General features: G+C 35.9%; 1 protein-coding gene across 1 annotated transcript in view; it reads left to right on the top strand.

Moving 5' to 3' along the window:
- Positions 1-23,357, top strand: part of DPE1 (disproportionating enzyme) — a 219,586-nt gene extending 196,229 nt beyond the window's left edge. Inside the window, exon 16 of the mRNA XM_089804174.1 lies at positions 22,919-23,357. Within this exon, the coding sequence (XP_089660300.1) occupies positions 22,919-23,020 (102 nt within the window). The 3' untranslated portion in view covers positions 23,021-23,357. The remainder of the gene's footprint in view (positions 1-22,918) is intronic.
- Positions 23,358-25,999: the final 2,642 nt, after the last annotated feature.

Genomic DNA, 25,999 nt, shown 5'->3' with positions numbered 1-25,999 from the left:
GATTGACATTTAATGTAATATTGTATTGATTATAAACTATAAAGTGATTATTATTATTTTTTGTTTTGATTAAGTAAAAATAGGTTTTAAAGGACTCGAAACCTTTTACAAAGGAGCAAGAAAATAAAAACTGAGAAACCCAGAAGAACTGTGCATCAGCACCGAGAGCAGATCAAGCTAAAACAAGTAGCTAAAAACGAGCTGGAAAAGACAGCAAATAGAAAACAAAAAGACAACACAAAACCGACAACAGGGTCTTTAGTAGATCCGCTGCCTGGTTTGCAAGGATATTCATGTTTTCTATAGAGGCCTTCAGATCATTCGTTTCTTTGGCTTTGACACCCTCTGTCTTTTTTGAATTGACCCTGGTGCACTTGCTAGGTCCTTGGTCATCTTTCACTTCCTTGGAACCTTCTAACAATAATATCAATTGTGTATTAGTTCATGTTGCGAGTATATTGATTAACCTATTTAAGAAGGTTCTTAAAATAATTAAAAATATTTATATATCTATCAAAAGACATTGATATTATCTATCGATTTTGGTTCATGACAAATGTTGTTGGTAAAATCCATATTGTAGCCAACGTGTAGAGTTGTATCCGTAAGGGCGTGTGACGGTTAAGTCACCCCTTCGGGAAGGTATATCTACATCGTTTGAATGAACTATTAGGTCATCATTATCATTGTAATTGTAATTGCATACTGCTTATATGAATAAAGTATCCTATTTTGCGTTCCATTCCAATACCTTAATGCAATAAGTATCCATTTACCCTGTACAGTAAACATTTGGCGTCGTTGCCATTCGAACTTGGTATACAAGAGGTGTTATGAAGATTAATGTCAAATCTGCTCAATAAAGATAGGAATAAAATAAAAGACAAGGATGATATACGCAGGAAGCATTAATTTTAACACAATAGGCGAAGCGCAAACAGAAGTTGTAGCAGATTACTGATGGACACCGAGGAGGTGAAGGAGCACTGACAGAGGGAGTGCATTCACCTAGCAGACCAAGGAGTGCTAAGGACTTGCTTGAGGAAACGTGCCAGAGATTGAATTTGGTAGAAGTGATAAGGGAGGAGTTCCTTAACTTGTATATGCCAGGGTAGAGAATCCAAATGAAAGGGAAGGAACCCACACAGCTCGAAGTGCCAAAGGAGCACGAGTGTGGAGTGAACTCTCTATTCCTGATACACCTGATGAGTGGGTACAAGTAGAGAATTGAAGAACTTCTCTTGAAGAAGATCTCTTTACACCAAACAATGCAGTTGTTGACCGCACGGTTGTTCGAAGTAGCGTGGTTGTGTTGAAGAATGTAGGTACACTGAACAAAGCGGGTGTGCAACAAGTATCACAGATTCAGAAGAAATTAGCAATGACAGGACCAAGGGAAAAATTGCAGAAGTTTAATGGTGATGGGACAACTGATCCAATCAGACATTGTAAAACATGCAAAACAATCTAGATGGCGAATGGGTGTAATGGACCAGGATGACTGGGTCCGACAGTATCCAGCAACCCTACGAGGTGCAGCGATTGATTGGCTTTCGGATGTCAATTTGCAGAAGTTAACTTCATGGCGAAACGTCAAGAAAGAATTCATAGCAGAGTCTTGACTACTGAGGGATGATAATGAGATAGTAGCAGAAATATATAGTACTAAGAAGGGAAAAAAATGAAACAATCCACATATATGCAAGGAGGCTGAAAGAGCTAGTGGGAAAAGGGAAAGCCAACTAGCTAATAGGTTAAAGAAAAGATGGTTTGTTGGAGAGCTACAACCAACATTGAAGAAAAAGATGAAAATTGTAACTCCAGCGTCATACATAGATGCATATAATCGGGCGATGGACCTGGAGAGTCGATGATACAATGTCATGCGTGCAAGCTCTGGGGACACATTTAGCCTGAGACTGTACCACAAAGGGAACACTACAGTTGTGCAAATAGTGTGGTCTTGGAGAGTACGAGGATTCAAAATGCCCAAAGCCTGGGGTGAACCTGTTAAGTATATAAACATGTGATGATGAAGAGACATTAGCCATCACTATGGAGCAAGCAAAGAAGGCAAGGGCATAGCCGGTTGTAACTACACACCTCACACCTTAGAATGTGACATTCGAGGGTTTGAATGGGTTAGAGTGTAGAAAATGGTGGCAGGAGGCCCTGAATGATCACTTTGCGAAGGACAGCATACAAAGGGCACGTGGAATGGGCATTGCGGATGCTAGTATTCTGCATTCGTGATTTGGAGGGTTTTCTCCGTACCATGCTGGAAACCTACGATAGATTCTCGTGAACATGCTCATTTCCTTATCTTGGACAGAATTTGGTGATATCTTTTAGAGCCACAGACTTCACCAGGGTATTTGGCATACCAAGTCATTCGTTGGGAGAAAGAAAAAACAATAACAAGCCAAAAAAACTTGATCAGGGAGTCAAGGAGCAGCTAGAGGTAGAGAGAAAAGTCTTAATGGATCCTTTGAAGGGAAGGGGATTGAATAAATCTGATGTGTAGGAAGGACATTGGTGTTGTCTGATGCACTTAGTAAAGAGTAGACTCACTAGTTTGAGTAGGACATCAGACATTTCATTTCTGTAGGTAACCATGATGAACAGTATCATGAATGGCATAGTTTATGACTGGGCATCCTTACTAGCTAAGGGCATACAAGAGTTCATGACGCTGAAACACAAGATGTTTTATATGTTGCGCTATGCCATCGGCCTATTCCTTGATGCTACTGCACGGATGATACCCAATGATAGGTTGGAGATCAAGCCAAGTCCGATAGAACTAGGGGAGCCTTTGATCATGCAATGGAAACATCTTGATACTCTCGGAGGGCAAAAGAGGATGTGACAAGTGGAGAGCTCTGAGCACGGGAACATGGATAGTGGGAGATAGGACACATCCTTTGAGGATACTAATGACTTAGAGGAGGAAGTGGAGGAGGAGGATGATGATGAGGAAGTCGAAATTATCACAGCATCACCACTACTATTTCCGAGGTCCCTTACAGCTACCTCTCACTCACACTTAGTCCTTGTAGGTGTGCACATTCGTGGTTTCAGGCAGTTTAGGCAGCCTATAGTCAGGGCTCTGGTCATTGTAGTAGCCAGACTAATAGCATAGCCCACACCCCCGCCATTAGGTCGGCCAGCAACATTAGAACCTTTAGGGGGTACTGGGCCTTCAGTTGATACAAAAATACTAGATACAACCGTATCGGAGGTAGCGATGGGGTTACTTGTAGGGGTTGTTGCAAGACTTTGCCAGCCGCACTAGAGGTAGGGGTCGAGATACTTATATCGGATGATGAGATACACTTAGGAGGGAGTCATGAAGATGGAAATGGGTGAGGGTTTGAGGACACGTGGTGTTCATTTAGATGTACTGGGTTCGGACGTGGTGGTTACGGTGGATGCAGCGTTGTTAGCAACGCTAGTAGAGGAGCCAAACAGAGAAAGAAAATCTCAGAGGTTGAGCACGCCCTTGAGTACGAGGTTTAACCACACACGAACACCATGAGTGACAAACATTCTCACACTTGCGTGGGAAGTAGCCCCAGAAGGAGATCTTGTAGGCATGAAGACACAGGTGGATGAGAGTCACACGACATAGATTGATGGGATACCACACTTCTGCATGGAGAGCACTGCTAAGTAGATGGCAGAGGTAGTGAAGATGGCTATGGGCACCTAACAACCTATAGTGGGGCCAAATGCATCGGTGGGAGCAGGTGTGGAGGCATTTATCGCTGATATGGCGACTCGGGCTCGCTGAGCGGTGGTCTCTGCATAGACGCAGGCCTTGCATTCAGTGGTAAAGGAGCTCGAGCACATCATATCCCTCATGAGAGTAGGGTGCCCAATTGCCTTTTCAATTTGCTTTGAGGAGCGCGGGTGGCCCAGAGTCAAGACTTCAGAGATGTGCAACGATTGGGCCAATAGAAGAGAGCTGGTTGGGGAGAGCCGCATAAAGGCTCTGACTTAGGAGATAGTCCGGATATACATGGATTCTTATTATGCCCTTCAGAGGAGCTAGGCAGACCGAGCAGTGACAGAGAGGGCTCGGGAGGAGTCAGCTACCAAGATAACAATGATGTAGGAAGAACTAGCTGCAGAGAAGGTAGCTTGGGAGTCAAAGAGAACGGACTGGGAATCCGAAAGGACCAACATCTTTGGCTCAGCAGAGTCAGCTACAACAAGTGGCTGCGGAGAAGGAGAAGGAACTTGGAGAGATTGTTGAGATGATGCAAACAACCTTGGAGATTCAGATGGAGGCTGAAGTAGATTTGAAGGTAAGGACTAGGCAAGTGTGTGAGGTAGGAGTGGAGCTGAATGAGCTTAGAGCACGAAAGTCTATCACACCAGGAACATGTCCCTCTTCCTAGTTGTCTAAATCTTGATGTAATTGGTGTTTGAGTTATGTTTGAGTTTTTGATTTTGTTGTTTGGAGACGACTTTACTTTTTGTGGGGGATGACGTCAGTAAAATCCATATTGTAGCTTATGGGTAGAGTTGTATCCAAAAGGGCGCATGATGGTTGAGTCAACCCTTTGGGAAGGTATATGTATATCGTTCGAATGAACTATTGGATCATCATTATCATTGTAATTGTTGTAATTGGAATTGCATATTGCTTATGTGAATAAAGTATCTTGTTCTACATTACATTCTAATACCTTAATGCGATAAGTATCCGTTTATCCCGTATGGTAAATAACAAAGATCTCCCATATCATCACCATGCTTAGTTTCTATTGGGTAGATATTTTGCAACAGACATTTTGTATAGCTTTTGTTGCAAAATACGAGTACTAGCCACATGTGGGACAAAGTCTCTCCTACCTTATAGGAAGGCTCCCCCTTCTCACTGTTCCAACAGTCAACACAAGATAGGCAAGAAGTATAGAGATACTTATAAGGGTGTTACCAATATTCTTTCCTCTTTTTTAAGAAAAGAATTCACTTACTTGAGGAGCAGGTAATGGGCAAGATAGATCTTTGAAGTTTGAACTATACTTCTATCTTAAAATTGAAAATAGTGATATCAATAAACTCACACCAACTTACAGGTTGATTGAAAGTATATTGGCTTAGATCTATGTCTATTTTTTCTACACTATAAGAATGACTATGAAGCTCATAGACTCCTATGTAATTCTTAAAAATAAATCTCTACTATTGAGGCACATAGACTTCGAGAAGTAGATGATTTCTAAACTTTAAGCCTATAAATTATTCCAGTTCATAGACATGAAAGTAGCTTAATCCTAACAATATGCATGGATATAAGACAACAATAGAAACTACAATCACAACTTCCAATTTGTATCACCACAATTGTTTCCAATCACAACTTCGAGACAAATCACTTCTCGTACTCACTTTGATTCAAATACAAACAAAAGTAGCATGAAATAAAGATAGCAACACAAATTACAGTCACAACTTCCAATTTGTATCATCACGACTTCAAAACTAATTGCTTCTCTTATTTGCCTTTTATTCAAACTTGTACAACAAATCATAGTAATGTTGACACAAACTTGACAGAGCTTTTCTGCATATATGAAAAGATGATATTTGCAATGGAATGCACTCCTTTATAAAGGCAAAGGACCAAGAGAAAAAAAGAGAAAAAGTTGGGAGAAACTCAACCACCTTGTCTAAGTCAAATTAAGAAAAAAGATTTATTGGATTACATGAGTGAAGGTACGTAGAATTGGGTTACATGCAAATCAATTACAAGAAACATGTCTACTGAGCAAAATGATGAAAATGTTGGAGTTGTCGAGAGTTCCTATATTCTGAGCTATTGCATCCTTTGATAGTGTCCTGATTATCTTTGATGAATTGCTAGTTGTCATTTGGAAACTTGATGTAATCAAGCTTTTTCTCATTCCACAGTAGTTGTAAATTCTCCTTTGTAAGATTTGCACATTTGAAGTTTTTGATACTTTCAAAACCTTCTCAATGATGTCTGGGTGTTAACTTACAACAACTTACCCATCAACATCTTTAATTGATTTTTTATTTTATTTTTCGGGTCAAAATGCTTGGTGCATTCCCAGACGAAGTTGGGTTCTAGGGCAGCCATTGAGAAAGTGGAGACTAGATGAATTACTGCTTTTTTATTCGAAGCATGTCTTCTTGACATGATGTCTCTATTCTTTGAAGAAATTTTGACATATCTTGACTTGAAGAGTTTGTTGTAGCATGAAAATTCCAAAGAGAACATTTTCCAATGGGATTGAATCCACGAGGGTTTCAGGATTTGGACAGTAATGATAGATCTATGAAGGATAAGTGTTCTAGGTATAATTTAGCTACTTTTGAACACCTAAATAGGTTGGAAATGATACATAAGCTTCTAGCTTCTATTTTGGGCAAAAATGACCAGAATTGGGCTTTTCCAAGTTGATTGGCAAAATGTGGTTTTTGGCTTGAATGGATATGAATGCAAGTGGATGTAATTTTGAAGCATGTGGATAAGAAAATTCATGTTTAACAATAAGAGCTATCCCCAATATTTGGGAATTAAGAATGCATTTACATGTGAAAAGTTACTATTTTTAACTTGTGTAAATGTGTAATTGGGTTTCAAAATTTTGATTACATATTTAGGAAATATGTAGCTAGGCAAATTTAGGAGATGGAATGAAGGAAGTTGAAAATGTGAATGGATACTTGCATTCTTTGAGAGAGATTTCATCATTTTATTCATGAACAAACCAAAAACAATAAAAAACAAGGACACAATATCTACAATACAAAGCAAAGACAAGAAAACATGTCTCTTACTTTGAGACAAATTGATAACTGTCTCTTAAGGGGCTTTCTAATGAATGGTTCATAAGGCACAACACTTGGTGAAGGTTTTGCAAATGGGGTTGCAAGCTTTGGGTTTAACTATGGAGGAAACTCTATAGTTAAGCGCGGTCAGACTGGAGTAGTACTGGGATGGGTGACCTCCCGGGAAGTCCCGGTGCTTCACCCCTGTGAGCATCACCTAGATCCAATGAGTGCTAAGTGTTCCATTTATTCTCATGAGAGATGGATTCATGTTGAATCACTACTCATGAAACATGGGTCATCGAGTTTGACTCAAAATCACACAGTTAAATCCGGATATTCATATCACAACTGTCAACACTTCAATCTTGTAAGCAATTTCGTTTTTGGGAGGAAGAACCTTTTTGCATTACAAAGAATGGGATTTTTGAATTTATTTATCAACTTAGAACAAAAATGTAGGGCTGCAAATGAACAAATGGAAAACAAAGAGCAAAAGAATTCATCAAATGTGCAACAAGATTAAGAAATGCAAACTAAACTGAAGATTTACACTTACACCTACATGGAGAGAAAAGAGCAAATCTTGGAGCGATGAGGAAATTGGAATGAAACTCTCTTCTCCAAATTGGGTTTTCCATATGCATTTACACATAGCATTCAAAAATCTTGGCCCTTAAATCAGACTTTTGCAGCTCTATATTACATTTGAATGATGTGAAAACGAGTCTTACAAATGCAGATTGCACTTTTCATTCCCCTTTGCACATTGCATTTTGCATTTCTCATGCAAATCGGACTTCTCCAGCTCATTTGCATATTAAAAAATGCACAAGTAACAAGCTTCTAGTGCAGATCACCCTTTTCCAAATGACTTGCATATTTAAAAATGTTGAGTAAATGGCAATAGACAGACAAATTGGGCTTTTTCAGCCTCTTAGCATACAATGTTTTCCCTTCAAACACCCAAAATAGGGTTTTAAATGAGCATTTAGACATGTTAAATGTAATGGCAAGAGCATGAAGTTAAAATGCATAAGAAAATCAGGGTTGGCAAGCCACAATGCATATTTAAAATTTGGGTGTATATGCAATGAGAAAGCACATATAAACTCAAACGCCCAAAATGGAGTGAACTTTTCAAGTTGAAATGCATGTTCGTACTGTAAATAGGGCTTTTCCAGCCTATTTACATGTTCGAAATAGATGACTTAAAATTGGGCTTTACAAAACATAATGCATATTATATATTTTCCTTTCCATGCAAATTGCACATTTCATGATCATCTACACATTTCATTTTATCCTTCAAGTGCAAATGACAATTTACACTTGCATATGCATTGGGTTGGAGGCAATATGCAAATCTGACATTTTGGGAGTATTTACATATTTTGAAATGTTGTGTTAGTCGCAAATGGGAAGAAATCAGACTTTTCCAGCCCTCTTACACATTACATATTGCACTTGAATGCCCAATCACACTTCTCAAACTCAATTACGTGTTTCCTTGTTGCATAAAGAAGCCAAGCATAGAGCTGGCCACACTTTTGGGGGAGGATTACATATTGCATTTTACATGCAAATGAGAAAATCGGAGTTTGCACAATGAAATGTATATTTAAAATACATGTAAAACACCCAGCCAACTTGTTTTGATAAAAAACCAGTAGTTTTTGCAAGCCAATCGTGGTTTATGAAGGTAAATACACATTGCATATTAAGAAACATGTCATATGCAACATACAGTTGACTCCAAAAAGTGTGTCCAATTATTAATTTTAATAGTATATGAAATATGGTATATAAATAATATATTTTCACAATCTTAGTTTATTAATATTATTTAATGTAATTGGTCTTTGAATATATATATTGAAAAATATCTTTAATAAATTATTATTCAATTTAATATATCTAATTTATATATTTAATTAGTTATTCTATTCATATATTCTTTTGATCAATTACAAATATGGACGCCAATCATGATCCAATATTAGATTTCATTAATAGAGTGGGATATTACAAAAACACTTGGAAAGGTGACGAGCTCTTCGTTTGGAACAAATTTAAGAGAAGGCTCAATCTGTTGGATCCTATTGGTAATAAAAAAAGTGTCTTTCCTGGTATTTGGTACACTTGGACCAACAATCAGATGGACAGAAACATAGTGTATTGTAGATTGGATAGTGTATACTGAAACTTCCTTCTATTCTTTTTTGGTCCAATATTGGAGCTTCTCCCATTCAGGTGTCTCCTGCATCCATATCAGATCATTATCTGGTCTGCTTTTCAGTGGAAATTGAAAATTTGAAAAACATTGGAGGTGAACATAGAACAAAGGGTGCTTTCAAATTAAATGTGTCTCTTCTCAAATACCCTAATAATTCTGAAGCTATCAAAATGGCTACCCATATATCCAAATTTTGCAATAAAAATATAAGTTTCATTTATCTATGGAATTGTTCTGTGAATATCTGGAAAAAGCTATTCCAAATTGTGGAGAAAAAACATGCTAAAGATAGAAACATAAGAATCTCTCCTGCAGAACAAACTTCTTGACTTAGAAACTGATCTACAGAAACAAAGGGAGGATAGTATCAATGCTCAGCATCTGGCCTTTACTAAAATGAAGCTCAGAAAAATCCAGAATTATAGATTCCAGGGTCAAATAATCCGAGCCAAAGCTAATTGGATCCATGAAGGTGTCAGAGGATCTAAGTTTTTCTTTAATTTGATTAGATCTAAACAAAAGAGAGAGCTAATTGAGGGCATACATGGAGATATGGGCTACACCACTGACCCTCATGAGATCACTCAGTCCTTCAAATATTATCAAAAACTTTTTTGATCTGAATTCAATAAAGAGCAGGAAGCTGCCATAGAAAAATGTACAAAGCTTATTCCAGATAAAGTTTCAGAAGAACAGAAAGAGATCTTGAGCCAGCCTATATCTATTGATGAAATCAACGCTGCTATCAGAGAGATGGCTAATGAAAAATCTCCTGGGATTGATGGTTTACCAACTGAATTTTACAAAAGGAACATAGAAAGGATTGCCCTAGAGCTTTTAAATCTTTATAATGAAGCATTCACCAGAGGATATTTGGGGAAAGATATCAACAAGGGATTTATAAAACTCTTTCCAGAGAAGGATGATAAATCTCAAATTGGTAACTAGAGGCCAATTACTCTGCTTAATTTATCATATAAAATCATCGCCAAACTTCTTGCTAGAAGAATTGCTGGTCTTCTAAAGGAAGTAGTAACCGAGATGCAAATTGGATTCATTAAAGGTAGATACATTCTTGAAAATCTAATAACAAGTTGGGAGGCTCTAAATTGGGCCAAAGAGAGTGGTCAAGAATCTGCTATAGTTCTTTTAGATTTTTAGAAGGCTTATGACAGGATTGAATGGCCATTTGTGCTCAGGATGCCAAAAATAAAAGCTGAGAGGGTAATTCAACTCCTCTAACTCATCTAGCTCATCGGAAGCATCCATTGACTTACTATAAATAGTAAGTCCCACCAAATGGAGCCATAGCCCTCAAGAGGGTCCTCTAATCACCAATATTAGCCCACAAGGACCCAATAATAGGCTTAATCCATCCACTTTCATGTGTTAAGAATATTAACCAAGATAACCTATAGGTCTGACAGTACAGACCGTACTTCCTCTTAATGGTAATATATCTCTAATGTTGGCATTAAATAATATATATCTCTTCTATAGGTGCTGGCTATTTCTAATGATGCAACTGTTTGATGCTTGACTAATCTAACACATAGTTAGTCATTATTAATCTGTGTCTTCCAGATCGTTGACTTAGGAAGAGATTAGTCAATGCCAATTTAGGAAGTGTTATGTCCCTTGAGGGACATACCCTTTAGGAAGGATATATAGGCAGGTTGTAAATGCAGATTAAAGGACTCACAGTTACAAAAGTCTGCTCCTCTAAGTATTTACATCCTGCGATTTATATCTGAGATACTCCCTCACAATAAAAGGTTAAATATTAAGTATTGGATCTACATCAAAATAAGCTCTAACTTCATCAATATTCAAAGATCTTAGAAGACCATTCTCAGCATTTAAGACTGGATTAAAAGTCTGATTCAAATATAAGGAATTAGCAGAAACTTTACATGGTATTAGAGCCAAGTTACCAAACCTAGGGCTCTGCAAAATTCAGTTATCAAACTTCATATATATTTAGTAGCTTTCTCCTATCTTCAATGGCATACACAATCAGACCTGAGGACAGGTTTGATGGGAAAGAACACTTTGAACCCTAGAAATTCAGAATCATGATGATTCTTGAAGAGAACGATGTAAAACAATTCGTTGATGGAGCATCCAAACAACCCCCATTTGAACCTCACAAATCTATATGGAGCAAAGGAAATAGAAAAGCTATTCAAATGATCTTGGATGGAGTTAAAAATGATATCGTACCTATGCTTACAAAACATCAAACTGCCTTTGATATGATGAATGCATTACAAAATGCATATGAAGTAAACAATGCAACTAGGGTTCTTGCACTAAAAAGGCAACTGAATCACAATCAGGTAAAGAAAGGAGAATCGATAATTTCTTATTTCCTAAGAGTTGCCGGCATTAGAGATGAACTATCAAGCATAAGAACCATCATTAGTGACATAGAATTAACACTTATGGCTATAGATGGATTGCCAGATTCATGGGAGACATTTGCACAAGGAATAAGTGCCAGAGATCAGCTTCCGGACTTTAATAGACTCAAGAATAATTGTCTTCAAGAGGAATTCAGAAAACTAAAGAAAGGAGGGAAACCAAAAGTAGAAGATGAAGAACTTCACGTTCTTAACACAAAGTCCTATAAGGGCAAGAAGAAGCATTTTAAGAAGAAAAAGGAAATCAAAAGAATGGAAAGCCCAAGAAAGATCTATCTAAAATAAAGTGTTTCAAATGTGAAAAATTTGGACACTATAGATCAAATTGTCCTGAAAATTCCAAACAATAGGCAAATTGTACAAATGTCATTAGAGAAGAAGATACTTATGATCTTGAGAACCGTGTTTTGTATTCCTCTCTATCAAATGAAATTTCAAATAAAGCATGGATAATTGATAGTGGATCTCCTAGACATATAACAGGATACAAAGAAACTCTAGATTCTTTATCAGAAAAGGTTAACGGTGAAGTTACCATTGGTGACAACTCAGCACACTCAGTTGAAGGAATTGGAAATTGTACTTTGAAACTAAATTAGGAAATACTCTTCTTCTTAAAGGTGTACTCTATGTACCAAGAATTAAAAGAAACCTAATTTCAATTACAACACTTGAAGATGATGGGCACAATGATGCATTCGTGGATGGCAAAGTATTAACTTGGGCTAAAAACTCCTCTATCAAGAAAGCAAAATTAATTGGTCAAAGGAAAGGATATTTGTATGAATTGAATATAGAATCTAGTCATTCTATTCGAGCCCTAGTTTACGAAGCTGTAGATACAAATGACATATGGCACAGAAGATTAGGGCATCTAAATTTCAAAACTTTATCAACTATGGAGAAGATGGTTATTGGATTAACTAAACTAAATAAAGACCACCCAAGTATTGCAAAGGGTGTGCTCTGGGGAAAAACACCAAAAATCCTTTTCGTGATAGTACTAGGAAAACAAATAATGTACTAGAATTAATTAATTCAGATTTATGTGGACCTATGTCTGTTCCTTCTCTTGGAGGATTCTGGTATTATATCTTATGACTTTTTTAGGAAAACATGGATTTACTTTTTATAATGCAAGGAATCAGAAGAAATCCTACAAAGATTTAAAAAATTCAAAGCATTAACTGAAAATTTTTTAGCACATAAAATTAAAACCCTTAGAACTGATAATGGAGGAGAATATACTTCAGACTTGTTTAAAAAGTTTTGTAAAGAATCAGGGATTAAGAGGAAGTACACTGTTCCTTATAATCCAGAACAAAACGGGGTAGCGGAAAGAAAAAACAGGACAATTATAGGAGCTGCTAGAGCTATGATTTTTGACCAAAATCTAAAATATTATCTTTGGGCTGAAGCCTCTTGTACTTCTATATATATTCAAAATAGATGCCCTCACTCCCATCTTAAAGATAAAACCCCTGAAGAAGTATTTACTAAAGTAAAACCCAATATAAGTCATCTTAGAATTTTTGGATGTACTGTATATATCCATGTTCCAAAAGAAAAGAAAACCAAGTTAGAACCCTCTGGGAGGAAAGGTATTTTTGTAGGGTATAGTGAAACTTCTAAGGCATATAGGATTTTCATACCTGGGCATAAAACTATTGAACTTAGTAGAGATGTAATCTTTGAAGAAGATCTTGCATTCAAAAGAGCCATAAGTTCTGATGAACCTTCTTCTTTATCTAGTTCTAAAAGAAATAGTGAATTTGGATCCCAGAGAGAGAACTTAGAAGAGATTGAAGATGAAATTCAAAATATGAACCTTGAAGAAAATTCAAGGAAAAGACCACTTTGGGCCATAAAAACAGTTGAAGCAGCTGAAGACTTTGCTGCACCTTCTAGAACAATCAGAGAAAGCAAAAGACCTAAAAGATTCTCTGGTTATACAACAAACATGAGTGATTTATCCAAAACTGAGCCAACCAATCCTTCTAATGCTATTAAACATTCAGCCTGGAAAGAAGCTATGAGAGAAGAATACCAATCTATTATGAAAAATGATGTTTGGGAAATTGTTCCAAGACCTAAAAGAAAATCTGTTGTTTCTTCCAAATGGATATTTAAAATAAAGCATGTTGCTGACGGTAGTATTGAGAAGTATAAAGCCAGATTTGTAGCCAGAGGATTTTCTCAAAAGGAAGGGATTGATTATGAAGAAGCCTTTGCTCCTGTTGCCAGATATACCTTTGTAAGAGCAGTCTTAGCAATTGTCGCATCAAAGGGATGGAAGGTGCATCAAATGGATGTAAAAACAACAATCCTAGATAGAAAGATTTCAAAAGAAGTATATCTAGAGCAATCGGAAGAATTTGAAGCTCATGATCCTAATGTGTTTGTTTGTAGGCTCAAGAAAGCTCTTTATGGGCTTAAACGGGCTCCTAGGGCCTGGTATGAAAGAATTGATAAGTATCTCACCAACTTAGAATTCTCTAAGAATGAAGCTGATCCAAATTTATATTATAAAAGAGATAAAGATGATATGGTAATTCTGATACTGTATGTCGATGATTTACTAATAACAGGTGATGATCATCTCATAGATCAGTGCAAGAAAGATCTAACTATAGAATTCGAAATGAAAAATTTGGGACTCCTTCATTACTTCCTAGGACTTGAAGTACGAAAGAATTCTGATAGTATCATATTTAATCAAGGAAAGTATAAATTAGACATTTTGTAGAGATTTGGAATGTGGAATTACAAACCTGTCTTCTCCAATGAAAACTAATTTACATAAACTTAAGGAAGCAACAACAGAATCACCTTCCATAGATTCTACTCTCTACAGAAAGATGATTGGATCTCTTATCTACTTAGTAAATACTTAGTAAATACAAGGCCAGATATTTGCTATGCAGTTAATGCCTTAAGTCAGTTTATGTGTAAACCAAAGGAGGTTCACCTAGTTGCGGTTAAACACATTATGAGATACCTACAAGGCACTCTTAATTTTGGACTCAAATATAAGAAAGTTGCTTTAGACTTGCATGGATTCACCGACTCAGATTAGGGTGGAAATGTTAAAGACAAAAAAAGTACTTTAGGATGCTGTTTCAGTTTAGGATCAGCTATGATATCTTGGATATGCAAAAAACAGTCTTTAGTAGCTTAGAGCTCTGCAGAAGCCGAATACATTACAGTAGCGATGGCCTCTCGAGAAGCAGTCTGGCTGAGGAAGTTACTTGTAGGATTATTTGGGAAAGCCATGAATCCTACGATTATTCATTGTGATAATCAGAGTTCCATCAAGCTCTCAGTGAATCTAGTTTTCCATGACAGGTCCGAAATTCCTTACCATTATGTAAGAGATATTGTAGACATGAATTTTGTAAAATTGGAATACATTTGCACTGCAGATTAGACAGTAGACATACTCACCAAACCTCTATCTAGAGTGAAGATAGAACATTTCAGGAGGAGACTTGGTATGGTTGAGTTGTAATCCATTTGTACTCTTTTGATTATTAATAAAATAATTTTATTTTTGTCAGGCTATTGACTGTTATGGGCTTCACCATGTGTAATCATTATTTAAAGAGGTGACGATCTCTGAAATAATGAACACTTGTATAAAAGACATTATGAGAGATGACGATCTCTTAGATAATGTACTAAACAGTAGCTTTTACTGTAAGATCTAGATGAGTTTTAGATCATATTGTCATGTTGACATTGCTATGTTCATGGTTCACAAATTGGATAAAGGAAGAATCTTAGTATTCTCCGGGTTTATCCTGTATTTTGGTAGATCTTAAAACTCAAGATCGTGTTGTGATATGGAAATACCAATTTCTATGAAATCATAACTTGGATAAATGAAGAAATTACTCTTTAGATTTATCCTATATAATATCACTAGTGGCAGTGATTTGACATATTATAGGTTTAGTAATATGACTTTGTATCATGTGTTCTATGATACCACATACTAAGAAGAGATAGATAGATATAGAGTATTAATTCTTGCTTATTCATCTATATTGGTGTTGCTAGATATAATATCTCTCTGTAGGATTATCAGGTTAAGAGGGTGTTAAGAATATTAACCAAGATAACCTACAGGTCTGACAATACAGACCATACTTCCTCTTAATGGTAATATATCTCTAATGTTGGCATTAAATAATATATATCTCTTATATAGGTGTCGGCAATTTCTAATGATGCAACTGTTTGATGCTTGACTAATCTAACACATAGTTAGTCATTATTAATTTGTGTCTTCCAGATCGCCGACTTAGGAAGAGATTAGTTAGTGCCAATTTAGGAAGGGTTATGTCCCTTGAGGGACATTCCCTTTAGGAAGGATATATAGGTAGGTTGTAAATGTAGATTAAAGGACACATAGTTACAAAAGTCTGCTCCTCTAAGTATTTATATCCTGCGATTTATATCTGAGATACTCCCTCATAGTAAAAAGTTAAGTATTGGATTTGCATCGAAATAAGCTCTAACTTCATCAATATTCAGAGATCTTGGAAGACCATTCTCAGCATTTAAGACTCGATTAAAAGTCTGATTCAGATCTAAGGAATTAGCAGAAACTTTACATCATGGTCACGCTAACTGGGACATTACAGTCCTTCCCCAAGATTACCTATCCTCAAGCATTCAAAGGAATCGAAGAAATACAACGATCCACCCGAATCCCAAGGATAAATATGTATAATGTCCCTAGCGTCACCTATAAACTCTTGTGATGATAACACTATCCACAAAGCTATACTAAATGTATTGTCACCATACCAACAATGGTGACTTACTCAATCTGCAGTGCTACTCCTATCTCCACTTGGATCCTAGTAGAGATGAAAATCACATCCATCCACGACAAGGAAAAATGGATATCTGATATCATCTGGTAGATCAAAACTCCCTCCACACCCTACCAATCTTCCATGTGTATAAAATCTATATGCGCAACAAGAACAAGTACTCCCAAAAGCATCTGACCATAACCCAGATATCCATCCTCTATAAAACTAGCATGGACATTGTAATGTCCCTTAGTGAGAAGATACTAATAATAGTTAATTTTCTTGATGATACTAATCATTGTGGGTTGTTATCATTGATTTGAAAGATGTCAAAGTGCTCTCAAGGGAAATTGTAGAATTACACAAAGTGTAATGATCTCTTTCTAGATATGGAAAACATAAATACACAATGACTTATAGAAATACAAGATGTTGTCTTTGTTATTAGCTTTTAAAATATGCAATGTCTGGTGTATGATTTGTCTAAAGTAATCTTATTCCCATATCAGATTGTTGATATATGAAATTGCAGTAATATAATTGATATTACCCCCTATTGCTTAAAACTCTTTCCAAAGAAGGATGATAAATCTCAAATTGGTAACTGGAGGCCAATTACTCTGCTTAATTTATCATATAAAATCATCGCTAAACTTCTTGCTAGAAGAATTGCTGGTCTTCCAAAGGAAGTAGTAACTGAGACACAAATTGGATTCATTAAAGGTAGATACATTCTTGAAAATCTAATAATAAGTTGGGAGGCTCTAAATTGGGCCAAAGAGAGTGGTCAAGAAGCTGCTATAGTTCTTTTAGATTTTTAGAAGGCTTATGACAGGATTGAATGGCCATTTGTGCTCAGGATGCCAAAAATAAAAACTGAGAGGGTAATTCAACTCCTCTAACTCATCTAGCTCATCGGAAGCATCCATTGACTTACTATAAATAGTAAGTCCCACCAAATGGAGCCATAGCCCTCAAGAGGGTCCTCTAATCACCAATATTAGCCCACAAGGACCCAATAATAGGCTTAATCCATCCACTTTCATGGTCACATTAAAACTGGGACATTACAGTCCTTCCCAAAGATTACCTATCCTCAAGCAATCAAAGGAATCGAAGAAATACAATGATCCACCCGAATCCCAAGGATAAATATGTATAGTGTCCCTAGTGTCACCTACAAACTCTTGTGATGATAACACTATCCGCAAAGCTATACTAAATGTATTGTCACCATACCAACAATGGTGACTTAATCTGCAGTGCCACTCCTATCTCCACTTGGATCCTAGTAGAGATGAAAATCACATCCATCCATGACAAGGAAAAATAGATATCCGATATCATCTGGTAGATCAAAACTCCCTCCACAACGTACCAATCTTCCATGTGTATGTGCAACAAGAACAAGTACTCCCAAAAGCATCTGATCATAACCCAGATATCCATCCTTTATAAAACTAGCATGGACATGCTGACTCTGCAAGTAGCTTCTTGCTAACTTGCAACTACTAACCTTATAAAATGCAAATGGTGCATACCCATCCCATAAAGGATTGTATGAACTTGGAGCCAACCCACACGTGCGAAACCAATTCCTCTACCTGTGGGTCAAAAGAGAAATGATGAGCACTCCTCACTCTGTAGTTATGATAAAATGCACCGATCTCCATTAGAGGCTTGTCATTATTAAACCAAGAACCAAGAGAGGGCTCCAATCTGTCCTTGAACAACTTGTTGGACAACATCCCCGGTAACCCTCTAAGTAAACCCAACCACAAAATCCCTGTGGGGAAGCATTGTAGCCAATGTCTCTACAATCTTTCCCACCAAACGCTGAATACCGTGAGAACCCTGATTGAGAGTACCCTTAGAAGCTCCAAATGGTCTCTCTTGCAATTGTGGATTCTCAAACAAATACTACATAAATGACTGTGCAGTAGAAGTAATATGAAGAAGCAAGAACCTGCTCCCTTGCAACCCACAATTAATCTCTTTGAAACTGTATCACTCCAAACTATCTAAAGCTAACAGTTGTATGAGATGAAGTAATAGATTTTCTCCTGACAAAAGGTAACAAATCCCCATGAGAGCTCGTCTCCAAATCAGATGATACATTGCGCAAATCCTATGAAGAAAAGGGAGTAGTGTCAAGAATTGGCACACAACTCTTTGAAGAATCCACCATGGTCACACCAAGACTCAATAACCTGTTCTACATCATCTGTTAGTGTGCTAACTATTGGGGCACCTTGTACAACACCAAGCTATCTATAGTCCTCTACTAATGCACCCATCTCATCTATAGCTACTGCACTCATATCAAGGATCGATATAACTACATCCTCATTGCATCCACCATCCCTATCCATGAAAGTCAACTCACCACCAAACACCACTATATGTAGCTGAACTGGGTCTGGGGTTGGCTTAGATTGTATGTGCTCCAATTCCATGATTGCCTCTCTCAATTACAGTTGTGACTCTTGGAGAGCTAGGTGGCTGCTCTCCAACACCCCAAAAGTTTCCTTAAGCTCATATGTGAGCTCAATGACCTCTTCTTTCCCTAACAATACCTCATAACAAGTGCTACCTCACTCACGAAAGTAATCCCTATCAGCTACCAATTGTAAATAATTATATTTCAAGATCCTGACAACTTTGAAGTGAATGAATCTCTACTAGGGAAAGGTAACTACCACACTGTTCATCTGACATTGGAGCACCACAATGAAATATAGCTAACATCTATTAGATGACATCATAATTCTCATAAGCTAAAGAATTATTACTATCGCTCACCCTCAGTTTTCTAGTCATATGATGTCTCTGCATACCCTCTCTCCTAAGTAAGCTCTCTGACTCACTAACTGCATTGTAAAAGGAAACTGTGCTCTCACTACTAACCACATGATCACAGACATCATGTGTGCTAACAAACTCACACATGTCCATCAACAGGGTACTGCTACTGGGTACCTCTGCAAACAACTCATCTGAAGTGGAAGCCACTGCTATGTCTGACTCCACAAAAATCTCTACTTCTTCCTCAACTGCAGGTCTCTGTAAAACATGATTGTGGGACCTGTCATCTTCCCATGACAACTCTAAGTCATCACTCAATGTCTGACTTGATAATCCAGACATGCTACAGCATGAAACATCCTCATACAAATCATCAAAGGTGCCTATAACACTAGCACGTACACAAGAATTGCTTTGATTTTCTGCAAATCATTGTGACAAAAGAATGGCTACATCAGACGTCTATATTCTAGCCATAATACTTAGTATTGGACGCCATTTAAATGCAGATTGAAGGGCTGGGATCATCAGTACAAAAGCAGCGTTGGACATTTTGCTGGCTGCGATCTCTAATTTGGAGCAGCATTTCTTATCACAGGGCTGCGATTGATTTTCAAAAGACAGCATTTGATCATATTGAGTTTCCATTTGTTGTTAAAGTTAGTGTCAATATTAGAAAGTAACCCAACGCTGGATATCTACAATTGCCAGGTTCTCTATTTTATAAGTTGATTGCATATTGCTTTGGGATTTGTAAATACTGACAAGTTTCATTAATAATAATAAATGTTGTTGTACAATTTGTGATAGTTTTAAATTTTATGTACATTGTTATCTTGCAATCTGAAAATTACAAAATGGGCATATATTTTCAAAAAATGACATAAAACATAAACTTCCAAAACACAAAAAATAATTCTTTAGAAAAGATTGGGAGTGAGCCAGTAGGGCTCGTTACAACAAGTTTCTATTCCAGATCAAGATGCTTTTGCCAAACCTACATCAATTAAGCATCCCTATAACAGCATGAACACCAAAAAAGGATGATGTAATAGAAGTCATGTCTTGTCAAACACATACAATATTTTCATCATCAATTTGTAAATTGTATTTGAATAATTACATATAATGTAAAAAAAAGTTGTAATTGCATTTGATAGTATCACTTGCAAAATTATTTCATGTAATCATGTTGCAAGTGCTTTAAGACCTGTAGCATTGAAAAAGTCAAACTTAGTAAGAGAATAAGTCAAGGTGGTTAAGTATTTTCCCCTTCTTTCTCCACGTCTCTCGACTCTTTTTCTATATAAAGGAGGGACCACATTATAAATAATCATATTTTGGTAAGGTAAGGAAAACATTCTACTAGTTTGTATATGCACTCTTAGTCTTTGGGCTTAGATGTAAATCTGAATTGATTTCAATAAAAGATGCAAGTTGTTTTGAGACTTTGTGCCAATACAACTTGTTATGTGACACCATTTTCTTGAGTTGATTGTGAGCTTTTTGCTTTGTTCGAAAAGGGATTTGAATTCAATTGCGCAGACTGTGAGCTGCCTATTGTATTCAGAGTTAATTTGAACTTTTAAAGACTTTGTTTTGCAAGAGGGCAAATTACTCTAAATAGTAGCGAGTCTAGTGACAACAATTACTTAGAGATGAAGACTTTGGGCCTCAGTATCCAGTAAGAGACTTGTGCCTTATTGGTTATTCTACATGAATCCTCATTCGGGACAAGTGCATGAGACTTTGAGTTCCTGTATTTGTTTCACAAAATATACAAGTAAACTGTTGGTTACGTTAACATGGAGCCATCAGTATTATCATAGCAATAGATACCTTTTGTTAAGTTAAAAGTTGTAGTTGCATATGAATCATTCCTGAAAAAAGAGGAAGTGATTAAGAAGAGCAACCCTTTTTTTAAACTTAGTTAGGTCTCTGTTGAAGCCACCTAAAGTAAGAAGGGAGCCTCCCCTATTGTTGAGACGAGAGATAAATCTCATGAGATGTTGCCTAAAGTCATAATTTTGTAGGTTGTAGTTTCAGTGACTTATACAAAATTTTAGCCAACAAATTCCGTTCTCTTTCTTATAATAGTTTTCTCTATTCAACGTATCTTATAATCTTATTCTCCATACATAACTTGTGTATATTTCCTCAATTCCTACCTAAAAGGAATAGATTTGATTGTCGTCTCATATCTTGCATCATAGGGATTGGTTGCATCTTGTAATAACACCCTTCACAAATCACACTCCTTCATAATATATTGATTTTGGCTCTCTAATTTCTGATTATATTGACTTCTGTTAACATGCTTGTGATTATCTTTAATCATGCTTCTTTGCAGTATAACAAATAATTGATTAGATTACTTTTATCATCGCTGTTGTAACCAATGTTAAGTATTAATCACGTCATTGTCTGTTTTAAATGTGATTCCAGCCCATGCCACTAGGAATTATCTGCCGTTCAGTGTTATAGATTCATAATTCTGACATCTTCTCATGACATAGTCTGTCATTCTAGGCTCTCCCTTAAAAAGGTTTGGCACCCATATTTCAAGTATATAATCTTCCGTAACTTACACTTCAGTTGGTACTGAGACATGAGACAACAAGAGTCTTGGCAAGGATGATTGGAATAATTGCTTAATCTTCTGATAAGATACGGCATAGTTTTCAAGCATATACAACTTGTCATCTATTAACTATTAGTCCAATCATTATTTATTAAGTGGGTGTCACTGATGATTGTAGTCTAAGTCATAGGATACACCGAATTTCATCCATGAAGTTCGAATTTCAGCGAATTTTTACCCTTTCCGAACTTCATTCAAATTTTATGATATTTAATATAATATTTTTATTTATAATAATATTATTTTGTTTTACAATAACATTGAGTTTAGTTTAATTATTTAGCCATGTCGAACAAATTTTGTGGATATATTACTTATATTTAAAAATAAAGAAATTTATATAAGTTAAATTTAATGTTAATTTTTTTTCCAAATTTTTACCCTTGCTGAATTTCATCCAAATTTTATCATTGACGAACTTGAATTCGAATTCAAACCTTTTAACTTAGATTGTAGTGATTTTTCCCAAATTTTTACCCTTGACGAATTTCATCCGAATTTTATCATTGACAAACTCGAATTTGAATTTGAACCTTGTAACTTAGATTGTAGTCCATGCGATCACACTCTTTCCCACATATAATATTAAATAATTATAGTCATCTTGAATAGTAGCATTATTAACTTCTTTAATATCTTAATAATGTCCCTGTTTATTATTTTGTTCATAACAAGTTGTCTCTTCACAAGTTCGTTAGAATTCATTGAAACTAATTTTGAAATGTTCTTCTTTGATTGCACCATGATATGATATCAGGTCTTATTACGATTAAGTCATTGCCATTTGATATACAAGATGAATCATTGTTCATGAATTGTTGTTATGTTGTTGAATATATCATCATTGTATTATTTGATCAATTTGTCTTCACTTGGTTCCTGAACTTACTATTAATCTCTTCTATTCTCCTTTTGCCATTATTACAACCATATAGATGTTGGGTTCTAATATGATCTTTTCTATTATTATCATTTCAAATTCATTATTATTATTTATATATTTATTTTTATTGAATCCTTTTTTAAAGGGGGACATGACAATTAATGTCAGAAAAATTTAAACTAAACACCATTAGGTACCTAATTATGGCGTGCATTCCATGTATGAGATCTATGCTATTTTACAGAGTGAACTCCTTTAAGTGCTGCTATCTAACCGTTTTATATGTTTATTTTAATGCAGTTTGGGAATTGGGGTTGGCGACTAAGCATTGAAAATTTTGACGAACTTGATAAGGAAGGCATAAAACTCCAATCATTGGTTTCCTTATATAATAGGTTGTAATACACAGGAATTACTGGCTACATTTTAGCATCCATTATTCCTTGCATTAATAAAAGGCAGTGGAGGTATTAAAAATTGACTGATCAAGAAAATAAAAAGCAGCGGTGGTATCAAGATTGCACTTATGTATGCTCAAATTTTCATTTAATAATTGCAACAAATGTTACAATATGTGTTGAGCTGCACTTTTTTCAGACTCACTGCCAAGCCATAAAACAATATTTATCCTCAATAAGCAGTGGCAGTGGACAGATGCTGTACAGATACCAGGTTTTCTGCTTGTAAGAAACTGCATAGTTGTTTTAATCAATGCGATTCTTATACACTTTGTTTCCTATTTGATTGAATTTCTTTAGAGCATGTTGCACAAGTTATTTTAAAGCCATACAATGACAATTTGAAACATAAAAAATGATTGCATAAACCATTTAGTGAATGCCATTCTTGAGTATTTTAAAGATATTCAATAACTTACAGGGATGTTAATATTTATTTTGGGTCTTCATTTACCGTATTTTACATTTAAAAACAAAAATTTATTTCGAGGCCATCCTGTCAAACAATTTAAGAGTGCCATAGACCTGCATAAGTAAATTATTCTTGTATTTCATTTTCAGGATTATCAATCATTGGGTAGGATAGAGGTGGTTTAAGCAATAACAAGAAGCAGATGTAAAAGCGTGCTTTTATGTAAAACATTGTTAGAGATGGGTGAACAATTAATGCCCTTACTTGCCAAGCGAAGGAATGAAACATGTCCCAGCCTCTCCTTACATTGAAAGTTGAAACCTTTATTGTATTTGTTCAACAGAAGACAGGTGAAATCATTCTATAAGCCGTCTGCAGAATAGTAAAACAGAAGTAGCTATTAACATAGTGGCAAAAGACTACATAACCAATAGACCATTGCCAAAATTACAGTCGTTTGAAAGTGAACTTGATACACTGACTGCAACACTCATGAAGTTGAACTTCTTAGAAACACATATACTCTCCTTGATATGGTAAATCGATGTTATTGTAGTTGTATTAAATAAAGGAGATGGAAGCTCCTTATATAGATTTACAAAGACGATGTTTTTAAAAGAAACAATCGTGAACGAATGATGGAAATAGAAATTATCTAATAAACTAAAGACTAACTACGATGACCATTAAAGAAACATTGTAATCTAAGTTGCCGGTTCGGATTCTGGTTCGTATGTGTGTTAGACATTCGCTCAAAATTTTTTTTAGCTAGGTTTAGTTCGTTTTGGGATCATTCATACAAGTTTTTTTAAAAATAAAAATAAAAATTATATATATGTAAACATATGCTGCAGCAAATATATTAATACGCCACTATGCTAATATTATAACAATTTCACAACATGCACCATATATATTCACATTTTAGTTTGAATAGCATGACAAAAAGTCAAAATACACCACTATATCAATGTTTCAATTCAAAAGCAGTAATGCCAACATTACTAATCACTAATCACTAATCACTATAATCAGTAATCACTATCAGTCATAGGAAAAAAATCATCAAAGAATTCCTCATCATTAGGAAGTTGTGGATTAGAAGCACAATTAGTGCCACTAGCATCATTATGTTCACCATCATCTATTGCTAGTGCATCAAAGTGGGCTTCCAACTCTATAGACTCTAGTTCAACATCCCATTGTTTTGCCTCCTCTTTTTTGTAGGTGTTCTCTTTGTGAGTTTGGAGTCTCAAGTTGAAATGCACAGATACCAAGTTATTTGTCTTCTTGGAGTTTAGTCGGTTGCATTTTATTGAGTGGATAAATGAGTATGTGCTCCAATTTCTCTCAGATGATGATGAGCTAGCAACCTATCAAGATTTACAAATTTGAAATTATAGAGTGAAGAGTTTTGAATATTTATAAACACGAAATTACATATTAGAATCTTAAGATTAAAGAACGAACTTGTGATACAATTTTGATGGCAACAAGCTGCAAAAGTTGGTACTTTTGTCCATGTGAGTACCACCATTTATGAACATCAGCATTGTTTTTGTCTTCAAAAGCATCAAGACCACAATCATCGATGCTCGCAAAACTCATAAATATAGACCTCACTACTGATCGTAGGTTCTCTAGAAAGAGTCTTCAAAGGGCTGCTTTGTACCCGTCTGCAACTTCAAGATCTCTGTATGGAGCAACTGTAGTGTTGTTCCCCTTTGGGACATCTTGGCTATAGAACCTCGAGGTCAATGCAAAGGCAAGTAGATGCAAAGTGGTAGTCATTTCATTCCATCTATCTTCCATGATTACTTTTAGCTCCTTGAAGAACTTTTCATTAGGGTCTTGCTCTTTTTCATTTATGATGGCTCTAATATCTTCAATCATGGAGTCAATGCCATCATATACCTCACTCAAGCAAGGCCTATCCTTGTCAGTGTATTAGATCATGCTCAATATGGGCTCAGTGAACTTTAGAAGGTACTAATCATGATCCCACCAAGAGTCTCATAATATCCTTTCCTTAATGACAATTGCCCTTTCACTATTAGATTGCCTCTATACATTCCAATTAGCATTGGTTACCATTCTAGATAATGCCTCTTTCACTTTGATGAGATGTCTCAAAACAAAAGTGTTGGAGGCCAAGCAGGTCTTAGCAACCTATTTTAAGATCAAAACAATAGTAGATTAAAAATATAAAATCAACTAATCTATTTAAATTTTAAAACATAAAAAGTTTACAAAACTAATGCAACTGCATTTCTAAACATGTTTAAATTTTAAACAATTGAACTTACCTTCAAGAGGTCCAATTTCGAGAAATGTCTAAATATGGCTTGTGTCATATGGTGGTGACAAACATTTGGATATCTTGTGCCTCTTCATACAATTTTAAAATCCACTCAACCTTAGTACTATTTTTTTACACCATTAGGTTAGTGAGTGCACAACACAAGGTGTCCAAAAAATGTGTTTGTACCACTCCTCAACCAATAAGCTGAC

The sequence above is a fragment of the Cupressus sempervirens genome, chromosome 10 (genome assembly GCF_028749045.1).
Source record: "Cupressus sempervirens isolate cs-2001-9-10 chromosome 10, ASM2874904v1, whole genome shotgun sequence".
In the NCBI taxonomy this organism is placed as follows: Eukaryota; Viridiplantae; Streptophyta; class Pinopsida; order Cupressales; family Cupressaceae; genus Cupressus; species Cupressus sempervirens.
The sequence above is the reverse complement of the archived record's forward strand: the minus strand, read 5'-3'. Positions and strand labels throughout refer to the sequence as shown.